Source organism: Notolabrus celidotus, chromosome 17 (assembly GCF_009762535.1).
Source record: "Notolabrus celidotus isolate fNotCel1 chromosome 17, fNotCel1.pri, whole genome shotgun sequence".
Taxonomy (NCBI): Eukaryota; Metazoa; Chordata; class Actinopteri; order Labriformes; family Labridae; genus Notolabrus; species Notolabrus celidotus.
In genome coordinates, this window is record NC_048288.1 from 22,206,843 (window position 1) to 22,225,334 (window position 18,492).

The 18,492-nt window shown below is 38.2% G+C and overlaps 4 protein-coding genes across 4 annotated transcripts in view; 2 read left to right on the plus strand and 2 right to left on the minus strand.

Annotated features, from left to right (window-relative positions):
• Nucleotides 1-1,467, plus strand: part of LOC117829340 (clusterin-like protein 1) — a 4,257-nt gene extending 2,790 nt beyond the window's left edge. The window contains exons 6-8 of the mRNA XM_034706970.1: nt 492-706; nt 895-1,075; nt 1,356-1,467. Of these exons, the coding sequence (XP_034562861.1) occupies nt 492-706; nt 895-1,075; nt 1,356-1,366 (407 nt within the window). The 3' untranslated portion in view covers nt 1,367-1,467. The remainder of the gene's footprint in view (nt 1-491; nt 707-894; nt 1,076-1,355) is intronic.
• A 1,226-nt stretch (nt 1,468-2,693) lies between these two features.
• tyms (thymidylate synthetase) lies at nt 2,694-5,585 on the plus strand. The gene is made up of 7 exons (XM_034706306.1): nt 2,694-3,044; nt 4,062-4,135; nt 4,402-4,576; nt 4,723-4,824; nt 4,919-5,094; nt 5,183-5,254; nt 5,339-5,585. Exons 1-7 carry the CDS (start codon nt 2,804-2,806, stop codon nt 5,474-5,476), a joined length of 978 nt encoding a protein of 325 aa, XP_034562197.1. The 5' UTR covers nt 2,694-2,803; the 3' UTR covers nt 5,477-5,585.
• On the minus strand, nt 3,617-14,378 carry enosf1 (enolase superfamily member 1). The gene is made up of 15 exons (XM_034706305.1): nt 14,213-14,378; nt 14,003-14,105; nt 11,982-12,097; nt 11,049-11,135; nt 10,930-10,956; nt 10,777-10,849; nt 10,646-10,684; nt 10,372-10,454; nt 9,792-9,914; nt 9,590-9,724; nt 8,810-8,851; nt 8,610-8,739; nt 6,645-6,744; nt 6,461-6,542; nt 3,617-6,337 (listed from the first exon to the last, which is right to left on the minus strand). Exons 1-15 carry the CDS (start codon nt 14,291-14,293, stop codon nt 6,245-6,247), a joined length of 1,314 nt encoding a protein of 437 aa, XP_034562196.1. The 5' UTR covers nt 14,294-14,378; the 3' UTR covers nt 3,617-6,244.
• Nucleotides 14,379-16,037: 1,659 nt separating this feature from the next.
• LOC117829284 (tyrosine-protein kinase yes-like) overlaps nt 16,038-18,492 on the minus strand; it is a 33,222-nt gene continuing 30,767 nt past the window's right edge. Inside the window, 1 exon segment of the mRNA XM_034706912.1 lies at nt 16,038-17,669. Within this exon segment, the coding sequence (XP_034562803.1) occupies nt 17,461-17,669 (209 nt within the window). The 3' untranslated portion in view covers nt 16,038-17,460.

An 18,492-nucleotide genomic window follows, 5' to 3' on the forward strand; every position in this document is an offset into this window, starting at 1 on the left:
ACAACAGCTACACAACAGGTACCTCCAGAAAAACAGCATGTCACATTTAAACAAAACATCTACAGACGGATGCTTCAGCCTCCAAGTCATTTAAGGACCGCTTAAAAGCATTCAAAGATATCGTATCAGACAGTTTTAGATCCTTTTGTAAGGCCTTCCAGGTCGAGGGAGCAGCAAACCTGAAGGCCCTTTTCCCAAGTTCAGTCCTGACCCTCGAAACAGATAATATTAAAATATCCTGAGATCGAAGATTATGACCTCCTGAGTTGTTTTGTTCAATATATGGAAGGAGGTAAAGAGGGAAGTGGTCCTAGGATGCATTTATAAATAAGAAGATTCCAACGTTTTTGCCTGCATGACGACAGGGAGGACCATCCTACTCTCCAGTACAGCACACAGTGATGAGTCATTGTTTTAAAATAATAGTTTCATTTTAGAAAATTCAAGTCTACTGTCCAGTTCACCATCCACATGATTGTGTGTACTTACAGAGTGTCCCATCGTCCAGCAGCTGCACTCTGACATGGAGGAGATGCACTTACTTCTGAACGCCTCCCATGAGCAGTACGACGACCGGCTGCTGCTGGTCCGCAGACACACTACAGACACGCAGAGATGGCTCAGCAGCATGGAGGACAAGTACCGCTGGATCAGCCGCCTGTCCAACAGCACAGAGGAACCACACAACACCTTCAGTGTCATCACAGTGAGTTTGAAATAATGTAACACGAGAATCAATGTCACATGAATGCTTATACATCACAACATGACAAATTGTTTTAGTTAAAAACTCCACAGCTATCCCCATCCTGACACGTAATGACTGTAAAAGTAGAACTACTTTGTCTTGAGAAACGTTTAAGGTGAAATGTGTCACTTTATCTAATTTCACAGGTTCATCAACAGCAACAGATGAAGACAATCAGACCGAAAGCAGACAGCAGTGTGGTTGTGACCATACTGGGTTCTGGCCCAATGACTGTCTCAGTCCCTGCAGAGCTGGAGGTGGATGACCCTGCTTTTATCCAGTATGCAGCTCAGGAGGCTCTGACCCTCCATAAACGCCAGATAAAAGGTATTGATTGGTAGTTAATTAATAGGCTCTCTGCATCATCTGGCAGGGATCTATATTGAATTAATTGATTGACTTATCAGCGCCACAATTCCCTGTGCATTTGTCAAACTGACTCTTAATATGAGGGACACTTTTAAACTGTATTATCTTATAATCTATGAGGTAACAAAAACAATTGGTCCAAATTGATTTAGTATCAGCATTCGAGGCTGTTTGAATACATATACTTTCTTTACATTTCTCTGTTTATTAACTGTTTTTATTACTTCCCCCCCTGCAGGAATGGAGTAACATGGACATCCAAGCATTCATACAATACCATCAAATACTCAGTTAAAGGACATTCAAAACTTTGAATTGATGACATACCTCCTAAACTTTTAAATGCAGAACTTAAAGCTTTTTATTCACTTGTGTTTTTTCTGTATTTCTAAATCTTTCTGCAGTAAAGTTATGTATTCTCTGTGCAAGTCAGTCTTTTTTAATTTATCCTGAGAAAGCAGGGTGCATGAATGTAGGATTCTGAATGTTATAATCAGAATCAGAATCAGAATCAGCTTTATTTGCCAGGTATGCTTGAACACACAAGGAATTTGACTTTGGCAAACTGTGCTCTCTTTGCACAAGGCGTAAGAATAAGGCATACAAATAAAATAATAATAACAAAAACATCAGCTATAACAAATAGGCATGACTAATATGTACAGACTAAAATAATATGATAAAAGTGCAGTGGTGAGTAGCAGAGGTAGTTTTTACACACAAAAAAAGTATATGTAGGTGATAGTTAAATAATAAAATAAATAAAATATGTGAATTCTGCTTGGAGAATTGTTACATTGTATATATAATGACATATTTTGTAACTGTGAAATTTAAACCATTTAAAAACCTATTTGAGAAGTATATTAGACCTGTTTTTACTTTTGGGCAAAAGAAGAAGAAGAGATGCATATATTGAGTTGTATCAGTAAATGCTCAACAAAAGGAATAAAACAAAAAAAAACATCTATCTTAGTGTGAAATGCGCCACCACACACTCTAAGAGCTTTAGCTTGATTATATCAAGTTTCCTTATCACTGACGACGCAGCTGATTTGTATTCCATACACCATAGCTCTGTATATCATTGATAGTGACTCTTTGTCACCCCCCCAGTCTGACCCTGCCACACACCTAAGAACATTCACAATTTTTTCACACCTAAAACAAACTTTTTCTACATGCATTTTCCAAGTCAATCTCTCATCCAGCCACATTCCAAGAAATTTAAATTGCTTGACTCTCTCAAATGCCTTTCCATACAATTGTAATCTGCTGGGCAGGCACTTTCCTTTTATACCCAAATACCCTGTATTTAGTCTTATCAATTGATATTTTGAAGCCTCATTCATTATCCCACTCAGTCACACTCTCTTAAGCTCTCTGAGTCTGAGTGAAGACATAGGGGAGATTCAGGCCTCGTTTCCAGACATGTAAGACTTCTGCTTAGACAGTATTTGGAAAAAGAGAGGCAGAGAAAAAAAACAGCGCGCTTCTTCAGAAGTCTCGTGACAACAGGGGCGAACCCGGAAGCAGTCCTCGGCCCGCTATTGGCTGTGTTCGCTCCGTGGGCGGTTCCTTTCTCAACAGCACAAAAATCACCCGGGAAAGCTTTTCAGTGACACTTTGCAAGACTACATGCACATCTGACCTGCTCGCGAATTATCTTCACTTTCTAACACAAAAATGCCCGCGACTTCAGACATAGTCATCGAGGAGGTGCACAGGGAGCCCGGCTGCAGAGTGGAGGCAGAGACCCAGGAGCCTGCAGCGGGGGAGACAAAGAGGAACTTCGGTATCTTCTGTGATGAACGAGGGTATCTGGATCAGGTCGAGTACATCATGCAGCACGGCCGCCGGAAAGGAGACCGAACCGGGACAGGAGTCGTCTCTGTGTTTGGTGCTCAGGCCAGATACAGTCTGAGAGGTTTGTTAGTTTTTAAAAATGTTTTTCCTATTTATTTTACTGTTTATACTGATAACAAATGATGGTAGAGGAAGCACTAAGATACTTAAAATCTAAAGTAATGCAAACATCTATTTTAGGTAATATATGCCTTCCAAAGTAGCTGAATACAGCTTAAAATCTGGGCAGCATGTGACAGAAAAGGTGTCCTGTTAATGTATCAACATCACTTCATAAAAAAACTAAAAGAAAAAAATCTGTCATGTAAAACTATTGAATTTATATTTAGGTCTTTCCAATGTACATTTAAACAAGTTTTGACATAAATGTTCTCATTGAACCATGATCTTTGAGAATTAAAGAACACCATTGCACTAAATATTGAATTAAATGGTTAATAATGGAGTTAAAAATTAGAAAGAAAAAAAAAGTGTATTGGGATTTTTTTGGGTTCTAACACTTTGGATAATTGAATGTGCCCCGGGTCAAATTAACCCAGGAACATTATTGCTGTTCCAGAGAAACAAACATAACAGGAGGGTTAAAGAAACCAGAAATCTGCAACACTTTATAGATATAATAAAAAAGACAAACATTTGCCTTTTATTTACAACCACCATGCCATTTCTAGAAAACAGTTCTTCTATAAGTCAACATTGCACATTATCATTTATGAGGTGATTATGGTTGGTGAAAAAGAAAAAGTAAATTGTGCAAAATTCAATACAAAGTGGAGGATGATGTTCATTTAGTACCCATTGATTGTTACAAAAATCAGACCACAGATGGGCGAGTCATATGTTGTAGCTGACAGAAACTGCAGCACAGAAAGGCCCACATATTTGTGGTTATTTCAAAACAGTGTCACTATTGAGTTTGTCCACTAGAGAGCAGTCGTGAGTTGTATCCATCATTTTACATGCATATCATATTCATTATTTCAATGATCAATCTGAAGGGATCTTCATAATCATTTATTTATGTTGTGAAAAAAAACCTGTTCAAATGTTTGTAAGTATTTTTTTTCTTTGTTTTTAGATCAGTTTCCCCTGCTGACGACCAAGAGAGTGTTCTGGAGAGGGATACTTGAAGAACTGTTGTGGTTTATAAAGGTAAAAAGCAAAGAAAGCACTTCTGTTTTTTTAAGGCTATTTGTTCAAGTGGGTGAAATGTAGATAAATTCGAACCCATGTAAATATTAAAGGAAAATATAAGCAGTAACTTTTCAGTAGTAATTGGTTTGCAGACATTTTGAACACAGATAAATATGGTAATTATGGTCATTTGGATGGACTGATATATGAGTGCTGCATTTTCCCCCTGAGGTCTTGTTTTAAATTAAAGTGAATTGAGCTTTCTTTTCTATGTGTGCTGAAAGGGATCAACAAACGCCAAGGAGCTCTCAGAGAAAGGGGTGAAGATTTGGGATGCTAATGGTTCCCGCGGCTTCCTGGACAATCTGGGGTTCACAGACAGAGAGGAGGGCGACCTAGGACCTGTGTATGGTTTCCAGTGGAGGCACTTTGGTGCAGAGTACACAAACATGCACGCAGGTACAGTGTGGAAATATGACAATTAGTGGCAACCATAAACTAGACATTTTACATCCTATTTTTTAAAGTTTAAAAATGGGGTCCAACTATATTAATGTCACCTTAAATCTTAAATGACCATTTGTGTAAAACATCTACTTCCACAGATTACAACGGACAGGGTGTTGACCAGCTGCAGAAGGTGATTGACACCATCAAGAAGAACCCAGAGGACAGACGGATCATTATGTGTGCCTGGAACCCCAAAGGTGAAAACTACTTTAACTAATCCTGGACTTATCTAACTCTTTTTACAGTCCAGGAGAATCCTATAACTCCATGTCCTCTCACCTGTTTCTGCAGACCTGCCCCACATGGCTCTGCCCCCCTGCCACGCTCTCTGTCAGTTCTACGTTTGCGATGGCGAGCTGTCGTGTCAGCTGTACCAGCGCTCTGGCGACATGGGTCTTGGAGTGCCTTTCAACATCGCTAGCTATGCACTTCTCACCTACATGATCGCACACATCACAGGACTACAGGTAAGATCACTATAGTCCCCTCATTTAAAGTGCATCATCGTATATTTCATCATCTGACTTGTATTCATTTGTCATCTCGTCTTTTCAGCCAGGCGACTTCGTTCACACTCTGGGTGATGCTCACATCTATGTCAACCACATTGAACCTCTTAAAGTACAGGTGGGTTAGTTAATGGTATTCTTTTGTTGAATGATTTACATGCTTGATATCCAATTTACCCAGATCATCTGTTCACAATTACAGCTTCAGAGGGAGATCAGACCGTTCCCCAAGCTGAAGATTCTGAGGAAAGTGGAGAGTATTGATGATTTCCGCACAGAGGACTTTGAGATCTGTGACTACAACCCTCATCCCACCATTAAGATGCAGATGGCTGTGTAAATGTCATTGTGTTGGGGTATGAATATGGGGTTTGTATGGTGCTTTAGGAAAATGTGTCATTGTTCATATGTAAATTTTTTATAATTCAGTCACTTTTAAAGTTGCTGGGCGTATGTTTTTAATGTTAAGTTCATCCAAAATGCCAGGTAAAAGGATTTTTTTTCTTAATTGTAAAAGGTACTTTTTTTTTACTTCTAAAAAGATCTTATAGAAACAAGTCATCTGATAGGACAAGAGCTATGATTTGTTTTCTTTCAGTTACTTTCTTATGTATTATTTAAATGGTGTTTGTGTTTGTTGTTTGGAAAATATCATTTTAGTTTGTCATTTCTAGACCACTTTAGTAAATAAAGAACTACATTTCTGCCAGAGTTACTTGTGAAGAATTGCTTATTGCTCAGAAACCCAAAGTGACACAAAACATTGTTCAAAAACTGCTGCAGGTACAGGACTGAGCCCTAACACCTGGTCATGACTCAGCATTTTCTGCACATACAGTTGTGCTCATACGTTTACATACCCTGGCAGAATTTGTGATTTTCTTGGAGGGCATTTTTCAGAGAATATGAATGATAAGAGAAAAACTTTTTTTCACTCATGGTTAGTGGGTGGGTGAAGCAAATTTTTTATCAAACAACTGTGTTTACTCTTTTTATATCATAAAGACAACAGAAACTACCCAAGAAACCATAAATTCTGCATTCTGGGTTGGTAAACTTACGAGCACAACTGTACAAGATAAAAGATAAAAGATAAAAGATGGACTCCTCATTTCTCCATATTCAGCCTCCAAACGTCTCCTTCAGGGTACTGGTGTCTCTTCACTGATGACTCCAGCATCTCACAAGAATATCCTGGATCCTGAGAGCAGTAATCACAGTGTGCTCAAACAAGTACATAGAACATCACGTGTGAATGTTAAAGAGTGACATTTGTTTTATACTGTGCAGTGATTTTTGTCCAGCTTGGTTGACTTCAGCTTACCTTAGGAAGCATGTAGTGGGCATCACGTATCACCACAGGGCTGGTGAAGTGTTCATGCAGGTGATCAACGTATTCACACATGCTGGAGAGAAGAATACAAAAACACAAACATCAGTGCTGATGACGATGTGCCGATCAGAAACAGTCAAGAACTCGAACTGTGGACACATAAACAAGATGTTACCGGTTGCTGAGACTTGCAGACACAGAGATGTAGTCAAACAGAATGAGATGCTGGACGAGCTCACAGAGTCCGACTCCTCCACTATGAGGACAAACGGGCACTAAGGAGAGAGACTCAATTAGTGTGTGTGTTCAAGGGCACAATTCTTACAGAAACAATTATATTTGTATGCGTTACTACCCTGAGAATGAATAAGCTAGCAAAAGGTTATTAAAAATACACCAATTACATCTGATGTCAGCCAAGATTTCAGAACTGAGTTCATCATTTTCTAAGAAAACTGTTTATAAGAATTGAATTGATGTAAAAGCTTTTCATGAACTCCTGTTTTTTTTTTATCACATTTTTTAAAAATTTTTCTTTTCATATAATAAAGTAAAAGAAAATACAAAAAAATAAAATATGAATAGACATATAGACATTTACAGAAAATAGAGTGCATATTCACGTACCTATACAAAGGTTTATATACAAATACCATGAATACCCAATTAAGATAGAATAATAATGATAGTCCATCCATCCATCCATTATCTTGACCGCTTAGCCCGTTAGGGGTCACGGGGGGCTGGAGCCTATCCCAGCTGGCTTCGGGCGGAAGGCAGGGTACACCCTGGACAGGTCGCCAACCTATCACAGGGCTAACACAGAGAGACAGACAACCATTCACGCACACACTCACACCTACGGGCAATTTAGAGTGATCAATCAACCTGAGCATGTTTTTGGAGAGAACCCACGCATGCACGGGGAGAACATGCAAACTCCACACAGAAAGGCACCTACCCGGCCAGGGATTCGGGCCAGGGATTCGAACCAGGAACCTTCTAGCTGTGAGGCAACAGCGCTACCCACTGCACCACCGTGCAGCTAATAATGATAGTGATAATCCTAATAAATTAATATAATATATAAAAACAAAAAAACCCAAACCCCAAATATAATTCATGAAGTCCCGTTGTGTCATATGTTTGGTCACTGATAACACACTTAACCCTTTGTCTTTTATCTGTTTCCACACATTTACTTTTTTGTGAAACACGAATTGTAAATGTTACATGGGAAATGGGAATGTTAATAGTGATGATAATAATAATACCAATTCTAATTTTAATAATAACTGTATTTATAGAGGACTTGTTAAAAAGTGCTTTACATAGGCAGCAAAATAAAACAAGTGAGTCATAAAAGCCCACAAGGCAAGATCAAGAATAAAAACAAATTTTAAAAGACATAAAATTCCTTTAAACATTTTTTAAAGGATTAAAATTGTTACAAAAAAAATGTTTAAATTGTTAAACTGGGATAAACCGAAAAATAAAATAAATAAAATAAAGCTCAGGTAAAATAAGGAAAGGCTCTGCATAAAAGTAGTTTTTTAGAAGGGATTTAAATTGTTTTTTAATTCCTTTACTAACCATTTAATCAATATTTGGTCCGCTGGTGTTCTTTAATTCTTACAGATCATGGTTCAATGAGGATAACTCACTCATTTTTCATTAAAATTAATGTTAAAACTTATTTTAATGTACATTGGAAAGCCCTAAATATAAATACAACAGTTTTACATAACATAGATTTTTCTTTATTTTATTTTGAATTTTGAATTTTTATGAAGTGATGTTGATAAATTAACACGACACCTCTTCTGTCACATGCTGCCCACATTTTTATGCTGCATTTAGCTGGTTTGGAAGGCATATTACCTAATACAGACTTTAAAAAAGGGTAAATTTGACCCGCAACATAACAGGAGGGTTAAAGGAAAGACAAAGAGAGATCTTCCTACACCTCCTGAAGTTGTTTGACTAACAATATTATTGATCTATTCAGTTCTGTTTTTTTTCCTTGTCTAATGAGTGACAGTCCTTTGCTCCCTTGTCTCACTCTTTGGGCTTTATAAAAAACTTGGCTCTATGTGATTGCTTTTGTGCTATCGAGCATGTGAGATTTTGAAGTCTTTACCCCGGAACTTGTGGGCCATGAGCAGCACAGCCAGGTTCTCATTGACACTCCCCAGCCGACAGCTGTCGATCTGCACAAACTGCAGAGCCGAGGCCTGGAGGAACTGCTTAAACATCACCCTGTTGTGACACTGCAGAGGAAACCGTTAGCCAACTACAAATCAGAGTTTCATCAGCTAGAGATCTGGATGGAGTCCTGACCTGTTCTCCTGTGGCCACTCCAATCCCGAGAGGAGCCAAAGCCTGCAACAATGAACAAAAGAACAGTCGCTGACAATGGACAAGATACAGAACAAGTAGGGCACAAGCCAAAAAGCAAAATCTACCACATAGATACACATTGTAGAAACATATAGCACTGAAAGACACAGATTGATAGACTACAATGAGGCACAAGTTACTACAAAGAGATGCAAAAGAACTGAAAAGACAGAAATCAGCTAGGAAGACAAAATAACAAGGAAACACAAACTACTACAAAATATATAACTTAAGCACAAAGACATAATTTCAGACACTCAAACCAATGAAAAAGGGTTTGAAACAATTACAAAGACTTTTAAAAAGACGATAAACAGAAAAGAGACAATCAAAAGTAGAAACAAATCACCACAAAGATGCAAACATCAACAAAGAGATACACAAAACAACTACAAAGACATTAAACACGACTATAAACCCATAATAAAAAAACAACAACAAGCCTTAAAACAACTAGAAAGAGACAAAAATGACACATAATCACTACAAAGAGACAGACTACACTTAGAAAGAGACCAAAAACAAAGATACCAAGAATCACAAAGAGACAGATAAAGACTCATTTCAGCCAGAGGGACTTATAACAACTGGACAAAGAATTGCTGGATTCTGACTCCATCAGTCTCTTAGGTGGGGCTTAACATTTCCACGCTCAGGGACTCATTGTCTGATTGTCTGTCATCAACACACAAACACAAAAATCCCCGTGATCCCTCTTACCTTAGAGATAGTAGCGTGACCCAGGATGTCATCCGGACACGTGGGCTCCTCGATCCACAGAGGTTTGAATTCAGCAAGACTGGTCACCCAGCTGATGGCCTCGCCGACGTCCCATCTCTGGTTGGCATCGATCATCTAACACAAAAACACTTTAGTGTAAGGTTACTTTTTTCTTTTCTGAGTGCAGTGGTAGAGATCTTACCAAAGTGTTCTCGGGTCCAATCATCTGCCTTATGAGGCGGCACCTGCGAATGTCGTCCTCCAGATCTGCACCAACTTTCACCTTGAATTTAGTCCAACCGCTTTTGAGTGCGTCTGTGCAGAGCTTTAGAAACACAGAGAAGATTCTTACAACCCATAGACTGTACAAGAAGTGGAGTCTTTTAGTTTAACAAGTTAGGCCAATGCTTGAGTGCCTGACATATACATTATTTCTAATGGCCAGCAGGGGGAGACTGTACGGATTGCAGAAAGAAATCAGATATGTTGATGTTTATTCTGATGTTTTAATATATCATTTATTTTGAAATGATGGCCCTATTTAGACTTATTGATAACGTAGAAGGGTATGCTTTGGGGGTAGCTACCTGTGATTGAGAGGTTGCTTTCTGGCAGCCTAGAGATGTCAAAAAACAAACCAAAAAACAAAGATGGTCCAGAACTCAGTGCTTCAAAAAGCAACTTCACAGAAAATGTCTGTCTTTGTGGCTTCTTGGTTTGTTTCTTTCATAGAGTCTATGCTTCATACTGAGGATTTAAATGTAGTTTCATAACATATAGACCTCTCTGAGTTGTTCATCTGAGTATCCAAGCCAGGCACAGGAGGTGGTGTAGGCAGGATAACCCTCTCTCAGCATTTGTTCCTCTGGAAGGAAAAAGAAGCAGTCTACAGATTTAATAAACACTCGAGGAGGAGTACGGTCTAATAGAGCAGTCACAGAGAGGAGGGAGCCATTACAGAGGCTAAAAGCACTCCTGTTGATTTCTAAAGAGGCAATTTCTTTCTGGATAATCTCATTCAGTTGTGTAATTAATGGCTCTTCTGAGTGTTCTCACCTCTCTGCTGCATGCCCTCCTTCGCCTTCTCGAGTATCTCTGAATAAAAAACAGAAGAAGACTGCACTTAAAGAAGGGATTTCTCTTCTTAAGCTGTATTTCATGAAGACAACGTCATAAGCAGGTCTCACCAACAGCCTCCTCCTCTGTGAGCACATCAGTGATGTATCTGAAGTCAATGCAGGAGACAATCTGCTTGGGACTCTGGAGTGACAAACAGGAGACATGTTGTTTTTCTTTGGGATCACATGAATGGACATAAATCTCTGTTTCCTGTGACTCACCATGTCAACAAGCAGCTTCCACAGCGGCTACAGGAAAATGATGAACATCTTGTGAGTAATCAGGTGTGACACTGGGGAATTGCTTTTTTTTGGTAATGATAAGACATCATCAGTCCCACCTTAGACTCTGACCTTGCCCATAGGTCCCATACAGCATTCAGGACTGCAGCTGTGGCCAAGTGGATCACTCCTTTTTCTGGGCCCAACTGGTTCAGGAAAGAGTGTAAAAAAGAATCAGGAGTCTGATTCAAAAACTAGCACTGAAAAAATGATCAGGAAGTGTATGCATTAAGAAATGGGGACTGCAAATAAGACCTGACGTGCATAGAGACACAGTCAAAAACATACAAAATGTCTTAGGTGACAGCTTTTGATCCTGAAACCAGTGATTATGATTTTCAAACTTTTCAAGAAATTGATTTTCCTAAAACAAAAAAAAAATGTTTTAGATTAAATATTAAAGCTGTTAAATATGTTTCCACCAGTAAATTAAATAATTATAAATTATATGATACCTATTAATAATATTAATAATAATACATTTTATTTATATAACGCTTTTCAAAAAAACTCAGATACTTCACAAATAACACATAACACATTATTAATAATTAGGATATAATTTAGAATTATTTATTTATTTTATTTATATATATTTAAATAATACATAATTTCAAAATATATCATTTTTTTTTAGAAACTCATCAATTCAATTAAAACATCAAAATTATTAGATAAAAAATTGAGTTAAAATTATGTAAAAAAATATATCAAATGGCTATTTTAAATATCAGAATCATAATGTTAAATCGTTATTCCCTTTTTAAAAATCTTATAATTCAAACTTTTCTTATCACTGTTAATTATCTAGTGATTTAGATTCTTCTTCTTCCTCTTCATTTTTTCAGAACTACAACCTCATATAGGAATGTTTCTGATCACATCTTAGCCATCTTTACTGGCAGCAATAGGCTTCTATAATTCAAAGACCTGTGTGTATCCGTCTTCTATCATTTTTTAACATTTTGCACAGCTTGTTTTACTGTTCTTACCCATCTCATCTGACTATCGCTGGTCAGGAGGCGGTAAAATCCACGAAAGTCACTCACAATCTCCTGTAAAGATTTACCAACAACCAGCCCTGCCAGAGCCTCCACAGCACGAACCACTGCAGGAAAGAGCCAACACACATCAGCCTCTTAAAGGGAGGAAAGCTCGAGACACTGTTAATTTAACCAAACCTCAAAAATCCATACTTCTAGCAGCCTTCTCTTTACATATATTAAACTACAAACTGTATCACTGTAACAAACACATACAACCACAAGGTGGTGGAGGTGTGCGGTTCAACCAGAGACTGTATGGAAGTTCAACTTTGTACTGAAGCACGTGAGAGGAAAGTGACATCCAGGTCCAGGAGTGGACACTTTCTTTTACCTATACTTTCTAGACATGCTTTTTTTAGTATCAAGTTTGTTTTATATATTTTTTTGTCTTTTGCTTTAAGAGCAATACGTTTACATGTCTGTTATGAAACTATTTATGCTACAAGAATAAGTAGTACTTCAACTTTAAAGCTGCTGTTGGTAGTCCTGGAATAAACATCAGTTCAGGGAGAGATTTTGAATGTCAACACTACCCCTTCACACCAGATTTCCCTCTCACTACACCCCTATCACCCCCTCTCTGCTCCTGTACGCCCTGTTCACAAACAGGTCGTATTGCAAGCTCAATCAGGACATTAAAGAAGGACCAATCAGGAGATTGGCTCTGATTGGTCTGAGCTGACGGGAGCGATTGGAACTTATAGATTGCTGGATACAGAGGAATAGGAAAATACAGAGATCTCGCCATAACCTCAAAATACCTCGTTTATTGATGGCTGTTGATGAGTGTTATGACTTTTTTGCCAAACACAGCACAAAATAAGTACAGTTTTTACCCCAATCCTACCAACTGCAGCTTTAACTGTAACTTGGTAACCTTTAAATACTGAATAGAAGCAAAATTAATTAAAATCGAACGTGATTAGCTTCCAGGCTATCAGTTTGATCTCCTCAAGCTTATTGATCCAGAACCACTATACCTAGACTTGTCAGGTCTGGACTAGATTTTCTCAGGGCGTCAACAGACCATCTAAAACACAGTTTTGGGTTTGTAAAACTTTAATTCTGTTTGTAAAAAATTAAAAGAAAAGCACTATTTTTTTAATGACCAGGTCAAAATATGACCTAGAGATGAAGAAAAGCAGTGGTATCAGCCCTTTTAGATTTTCAGAGATAGAATAAAGGCTTCTCAAATGTCAAACTGTGTTATAAAAAGTCTCTTTCAGAGCTTTTTAGAGCTTACTGTACTCCTCTTTATACTGCCCAATTGTGGTGCAGTTACAGCAGAGCTAAAATGAAAAAACTTCAGGTAGCATATAATGATGCATATCGAATTTTCCTTGAACTACCAAGATGGACCAGTACAAGTTTTATGTTTGTATCAAACAATGTCCCTACATTTCATGCTCTATTGAGAAATGTAATGTATAAATTTATGTGTCGCTTAGCTGATACAGAAAATAACATTTTAAGGGAGCTCACTCAGCCCATATTATTTGACACAAGGTATTTTTCTTGCCAATGGAAATATTGGAACAAATGCATTTTTATGCTCTAATCAAAATGCATGTGTAAACTGTTGTCATATGATCTTTGTATTTCTTGCTGGACATTTATTTTACTTATTTTTAATCTTTTGTGTTACTCTTGTGCTGATATGGACCTATGGGTCTGAAATAGTCTATCTATCTATCTATCTATCTATCTATCTATCTATCTATCTATCTATCTATCTATCTATCTATCTATCTATCTATCTATCTATCTACCTATCTGTAAACCATCTGAGTTAATCTAGTCAAGATCTGCTAAGTTTTGGTGGTGGTTCTGGATCAGGTCCCTTCTTCACCTTATCTTAAAAGTGGCATCAGCAGATCAACAGCTGTGAATCACATGCTAACTTCAGCGTCGTCGTGAAGTTCGGGTGTGTTTGGCGGTGCACGCGGGCTGCACTGACAGATTCTCACCTATCTCGGTTCCTTTTCCTAAAGTGAAGGTGATGCCGAAACCTTTCAGCCCGCTGTCCGTGTCGATAACCACATATGCGACCGAATAATCCGGGTCTGTGTGCTGCAGTGTGGAATAGTTGAAGTAAGGATATAAATCATAGTTACACACAGTGAAGGCTGCAGCTCTAAACTCCATTCACGTGCAGAGCTGAATAACAACTCTCTTACCATTGCATCTGAACCATGTTGCTCCTGAGACGTGGGAAATCTCACATCCCTGGTTGTCACACTCAGAATCCTGTGCAGCATTTTTGCAGATTTTGTCCTGTGAATTCAGATTTCTGTTGACAAGGAAGTGACAGTAGGAGCTTGACCCGCCCCCTCAGATCCCCTCCTGCCTGTGATTGGTCTAAAACTGTCCTGGGACCTTTTAAAACAGTGTTTCTCAACTGGTGGGTCGCGACCCAAAAGTGGGTCGCGGGCCTTCAGCTGCGGAAAAAAAATATAAATAAAAATTGTGACACCATGCTTTTTACAGTGTAAAATAAAATAAGTAATTTTTTTCTTATGGGAAATAAGCATGGCTAAGATACAGAAGAGGATTAGGGCCACTGAAAAAAAAAAAAAAAAATTAAGGTCAAGTTTTTAAAAAAATTATTAGTCAGAATTCTGAGAATAAAGTCAGAATTCTGAGATTAAAGTCAGAATTCTCAGAATAAAGTCAGAATTCTGAGATTAAAGTCAGAATTCTCAGAATAAAGTCAGAATTCTGAGATTAAAGTCAGAATTCAGAAATCTCAGAATTCTGACATTATTCTCAGAATTCTGAATTCTGAGATTAAAGTCAGAATTCTGACTTTAATCTCAGAATAATAATTAAAAAAATAATTTTTGACGTTAATTTTTTCTTTTTTTTTTCAGTGGCCCTTATCGTCTTCCTCACGAAACACAAATAATACAGCGCCTACATTAAATATGGACTTTATTATATTGATAAAAAAGGACGACAAAAACCTCAGTGTGTTGTGTGCACCGAGGTGTTGGCAAGTGAAAGTATGAAACTGTCAAAATTAGTGCGGCATTTGGAAAAAAAACACTCTTCTCTCTTTTAATAGCATAATTTTTGTTATAAAATGTTGTTATGCCTAAGCTACATATTTTTGAATCTCTTTGAAACTAGTTCTCACTAGTTAGACTTGTTTGTTTCATGTTTGTGCATAATATTCTTGAAACCTTGTGTCCCTAATATGCACTTTTTGATTTGTATTAAAATGCAGCTAAAAGAGTGTGAAAGGGCATATTTCTTCTTCTAGCATCGCCACTTGCTGGTTGTTTTGGGTTTACCAGTACACTTGTTTATTTTGTGTGTTGGCATAATCTGATATTCTGTATCTCTGGTTCAAACCAAGCGGCAAACTCCGGTCTCAAACGATGAAGCCAATGCGGAAGTGATATAAACTGCAATACATCGAAAATCCGCTTGAGGCTGGCTGCAGAAACACCGGAAACCACATAGATATGAATGGGAAAAAGACGATCTTTGCAGCATTAATAAACATGTTTACAGCCTGGTTCAAAAAACGGCTTGGCCCTACAACGCTAATTTCTCTAATGGCATACACTGTACGGTCTAACGTGACGGTTAAGAAGATATTAAGATTATGAGTTTTGCCCAAATAAGGACATGACTGACGTGACTCCCGGTCGGGAACACACAGCCATTGGCTAAGAGACTCACACTACGTCACACTCTGCCTAGTTGAGTTCCGCATTACCAATATGGCTGCCGCCGTCGATTTGCTTCAAAACAGCTCTCAGGAACAGATGGGTGACGTCACGGATACTACGTCCATATTTTTTACAGTCTATGGTTCAAACTGCACCATCTTTATATTAAATAATTTTGATAAAGTGAAAAATGTTCCTTGATTTGGGTTGCAGCTTATCGCTAAGGGGTGATGGTGGGTCCTGAAGCCAGACCAGTTGAGAACCCCTGCTTTAAAAGACACGTGAAACATGTAGTTCAGCAATGCATTACAAGATTACAAGACAGTCAAAATCACGTCTTTATTGTACAAACTCCAAAGACAAGACTGCACCCACTTCCTCTCTTCCAAATATATTTAGCAATCTTAACCATTTAATAGTATTCTTACAAAACGAGGATTTTATAATATACAAAGCCCTTCTTTACAAGTCAGGCTAGTTTTATTTGCATTAAGTACTGCCTCCGACTTGTTCATATAGAGGCAGAGAATGCAAAGGTAAAATCACTGTAGAAAAAACTGTTGTCATTGCAGTACAAATAGTCTTTGCAGTACAAATAGTCCTTGCAAGGATACATGAACACAAAATAATCTAAGTGCTTCGTCACTTTTTGGCGGCTTTGTGATTTATTTCCACTCATAGAAGTAAAAGTCAGTGAAATCGTCCTGCTCCCTCGGTGGCAGACAGTCCCTTAGGTGTTATTCTGGTTTGACAAGATGCCAAAAAGTCCTCGAGTTTCCTCACTGTTTAACTCGCTGACACATTACATGGAGTGACCTTATGTAAGCTTTTTGTGTCTGTGCTGATCACAGTGAGATTATACAACCTGGGCAGTGCGGACAGAAAGCATTATGGCTTTGTTGTATTAAGTCTTCACAGAGGTCTCAAGGAGGATGATCGACAGTCAAGGAAATCTTCGACTGAAGCTATAAATCCATGTCCGAGTGATATGAATAAAATGTGATAGCAAAGGAGCATTAAAAACAACATGAAAAAATGCATTGTAAAAAATCAGAAAGGCATCAAAGACCACGTCACAGTCCTGTCTTTCATTTGTAAAAAATAAAAATTGCACTGCAGCTGATAAAATATAAGTAAAGTGAAGCTGTGTGGGATTTTCTTTTAAATAATCATTGTTAAATGGACCATCAGTCCCCTGAGAACTTCTCCCCATTACTGAAATATATTATCTCTTTTAATAATTAATTGCTTTAATGCATAATTTAACCAATTCACCACATAAGAACGCAATTTGGAGGCAAATGTAGTGTGAGATCTCAACGTTAAACCACACAGAAGGCCAACAGTTGGACTCTACAATATGATTTTCTATTTCGAGGGATTATCACAGCTTATTTCACAGCAATATACTGTGTCCATGAGAGAACTCCCCACATGTAGTGAATCTAAAACTGATCTGAAATGATTTTTCTCTCCGCCACAGTCAATGTCATACATTGCGATAAAACCTATATAAAATCAAAACAGTTGACACAGGTTAGACTTGTGTAGTACCATGAATAAAAACAAAAAGGACAAGACAATAAAATGAAATGATGGTGACATTAAGAGACAAATTAGTTAAATGAAGAATTTGAAGAGCAAGTAGTGGTGAAGTCTGTTTTCCAGTCGAGTTGTCTGATTTAAGAGCTTGTGTTTTCTCCAAGTCTGCTCCCAGGCGTAGGGATACGCAACAGAGTCCAGGCAGGCTATAGGTTCTCTCCGGGTTGGTACTGTGGCTCTGTGGAGGTGAAGTAGTCCTCCAAGAAGGACTGCAGGTACTCGAAAGTCGGCCTCTCATCGGCCTCCTTCTTCCAGCACACCTTCATCATCTCGTGCAGGGACTCGGGGCATCCTTGGGGACAGGGCATGCGGTAGCCGCGCTCAACCTGCTCAAGGACCTCCCGGTTCACCATCCCTGAGGAGGAGACGGAGACAGAAAGGTCTCTTAGAGTCTTTAGTTACTTTTTTAACATTTTCGGGCATAAAGTTTCTAAAATTTGATTGGCTAGTTCCCAGACTTTATTCCTCATATCATGATCGTCTTGAACAGAGAAGGGCTAGGATCAAATTCCTCATAGTAGAATTATATTACAACAAACACACATACATTTGAAGCTGTAGCAAAGACATGTTTAGCTTAGCATCAACACTTGACTTAGTTAGCCCTGGATTGTTTTGAAGGTACTGCTAAAGCTCACCAACAATTACTTTCCATCTTCTTTTGTTTCATTTGTACAGGAACAAGTAGTCCTTACTTTTTATGACTATAAAAAATCACTGCAACTGACCAAGAAATAGACCAGCCACAACTTACTGTAAAAACACAAGTTATTATTCTTAAAAGTAAGGTTTTGTGCAAGCCGTTTTTATACTACAACTGTTTTTGGGTGTTTAGCTAGCTGCAGTTTCATATCAAAGGTATGATTTGGGTTTTTTGAAGTGGGGATGTGTGAGGATCTTATCAACAGTACGTGCACAATTGCAGCAGATAACAGTCAGCATGTCCCTAACCCTAAGTCCTAAACCCTAAGTCATACACCCCTTGTCACTTAAAAGAAAGCACTTAAGTGTACCCTACATTTAGGGATATTTTCACTGCTTCACCTTGATGCAAACAGCTCTTTCTTTTGGGACTATGTTTTTAGCCCCACTACTGTCATGTAGTCATACACATGCAGCTTAGTAGAGACAACATATAAAGGAAAATATATTATTATGGAAATGACAAAAGGCTGTTT

Bases quoted from the DNA above. Each gene is read 5' to 3' on its own strand.
- enosf1 (XM_034706305.1), bottom strand. From the start codon at position 14,293: ATGCTGCACAGGATTCTGAGTGTGACAACCAGGGATGTGAGATTTCCC. The intron at 10,455-10,645 runs GTGAGAACACTC...TTTTCCTTCCAG, and splicing joins GGAGGGCATGCAGCAGAGAG to AGGAACAAATGCTGAGAGAG. The intron at 6,338-6,460 runs GTAAGCTGAAGT...TACTGCTCTCAG, and splicing joins CCCACTACATGCTTCCTAAG to GATCCAGGATATTCTTGTGA.
- tyms (XM_034706306.1), top strand. From the start codon at position 2,804: ATGCCCGCGACTTCAGACATAGTCATCGAGGAGGTGCACAGGGAGCCC. The intron at 4,136-4,401 runs GTAAAAAGCAAA...GTGTGCTGAAAG, and splicing joins AACTGTTGTGGTTTATAAAG to GGATCAACAAACGCCAAGGA. The intron at 5,095-5,182 runs GTAAGATCACTA...TCGTCTTTTCAG, and splicing joins CACACATCACAGGACTACAG to CCAGGCGACTTCGTTCACAC.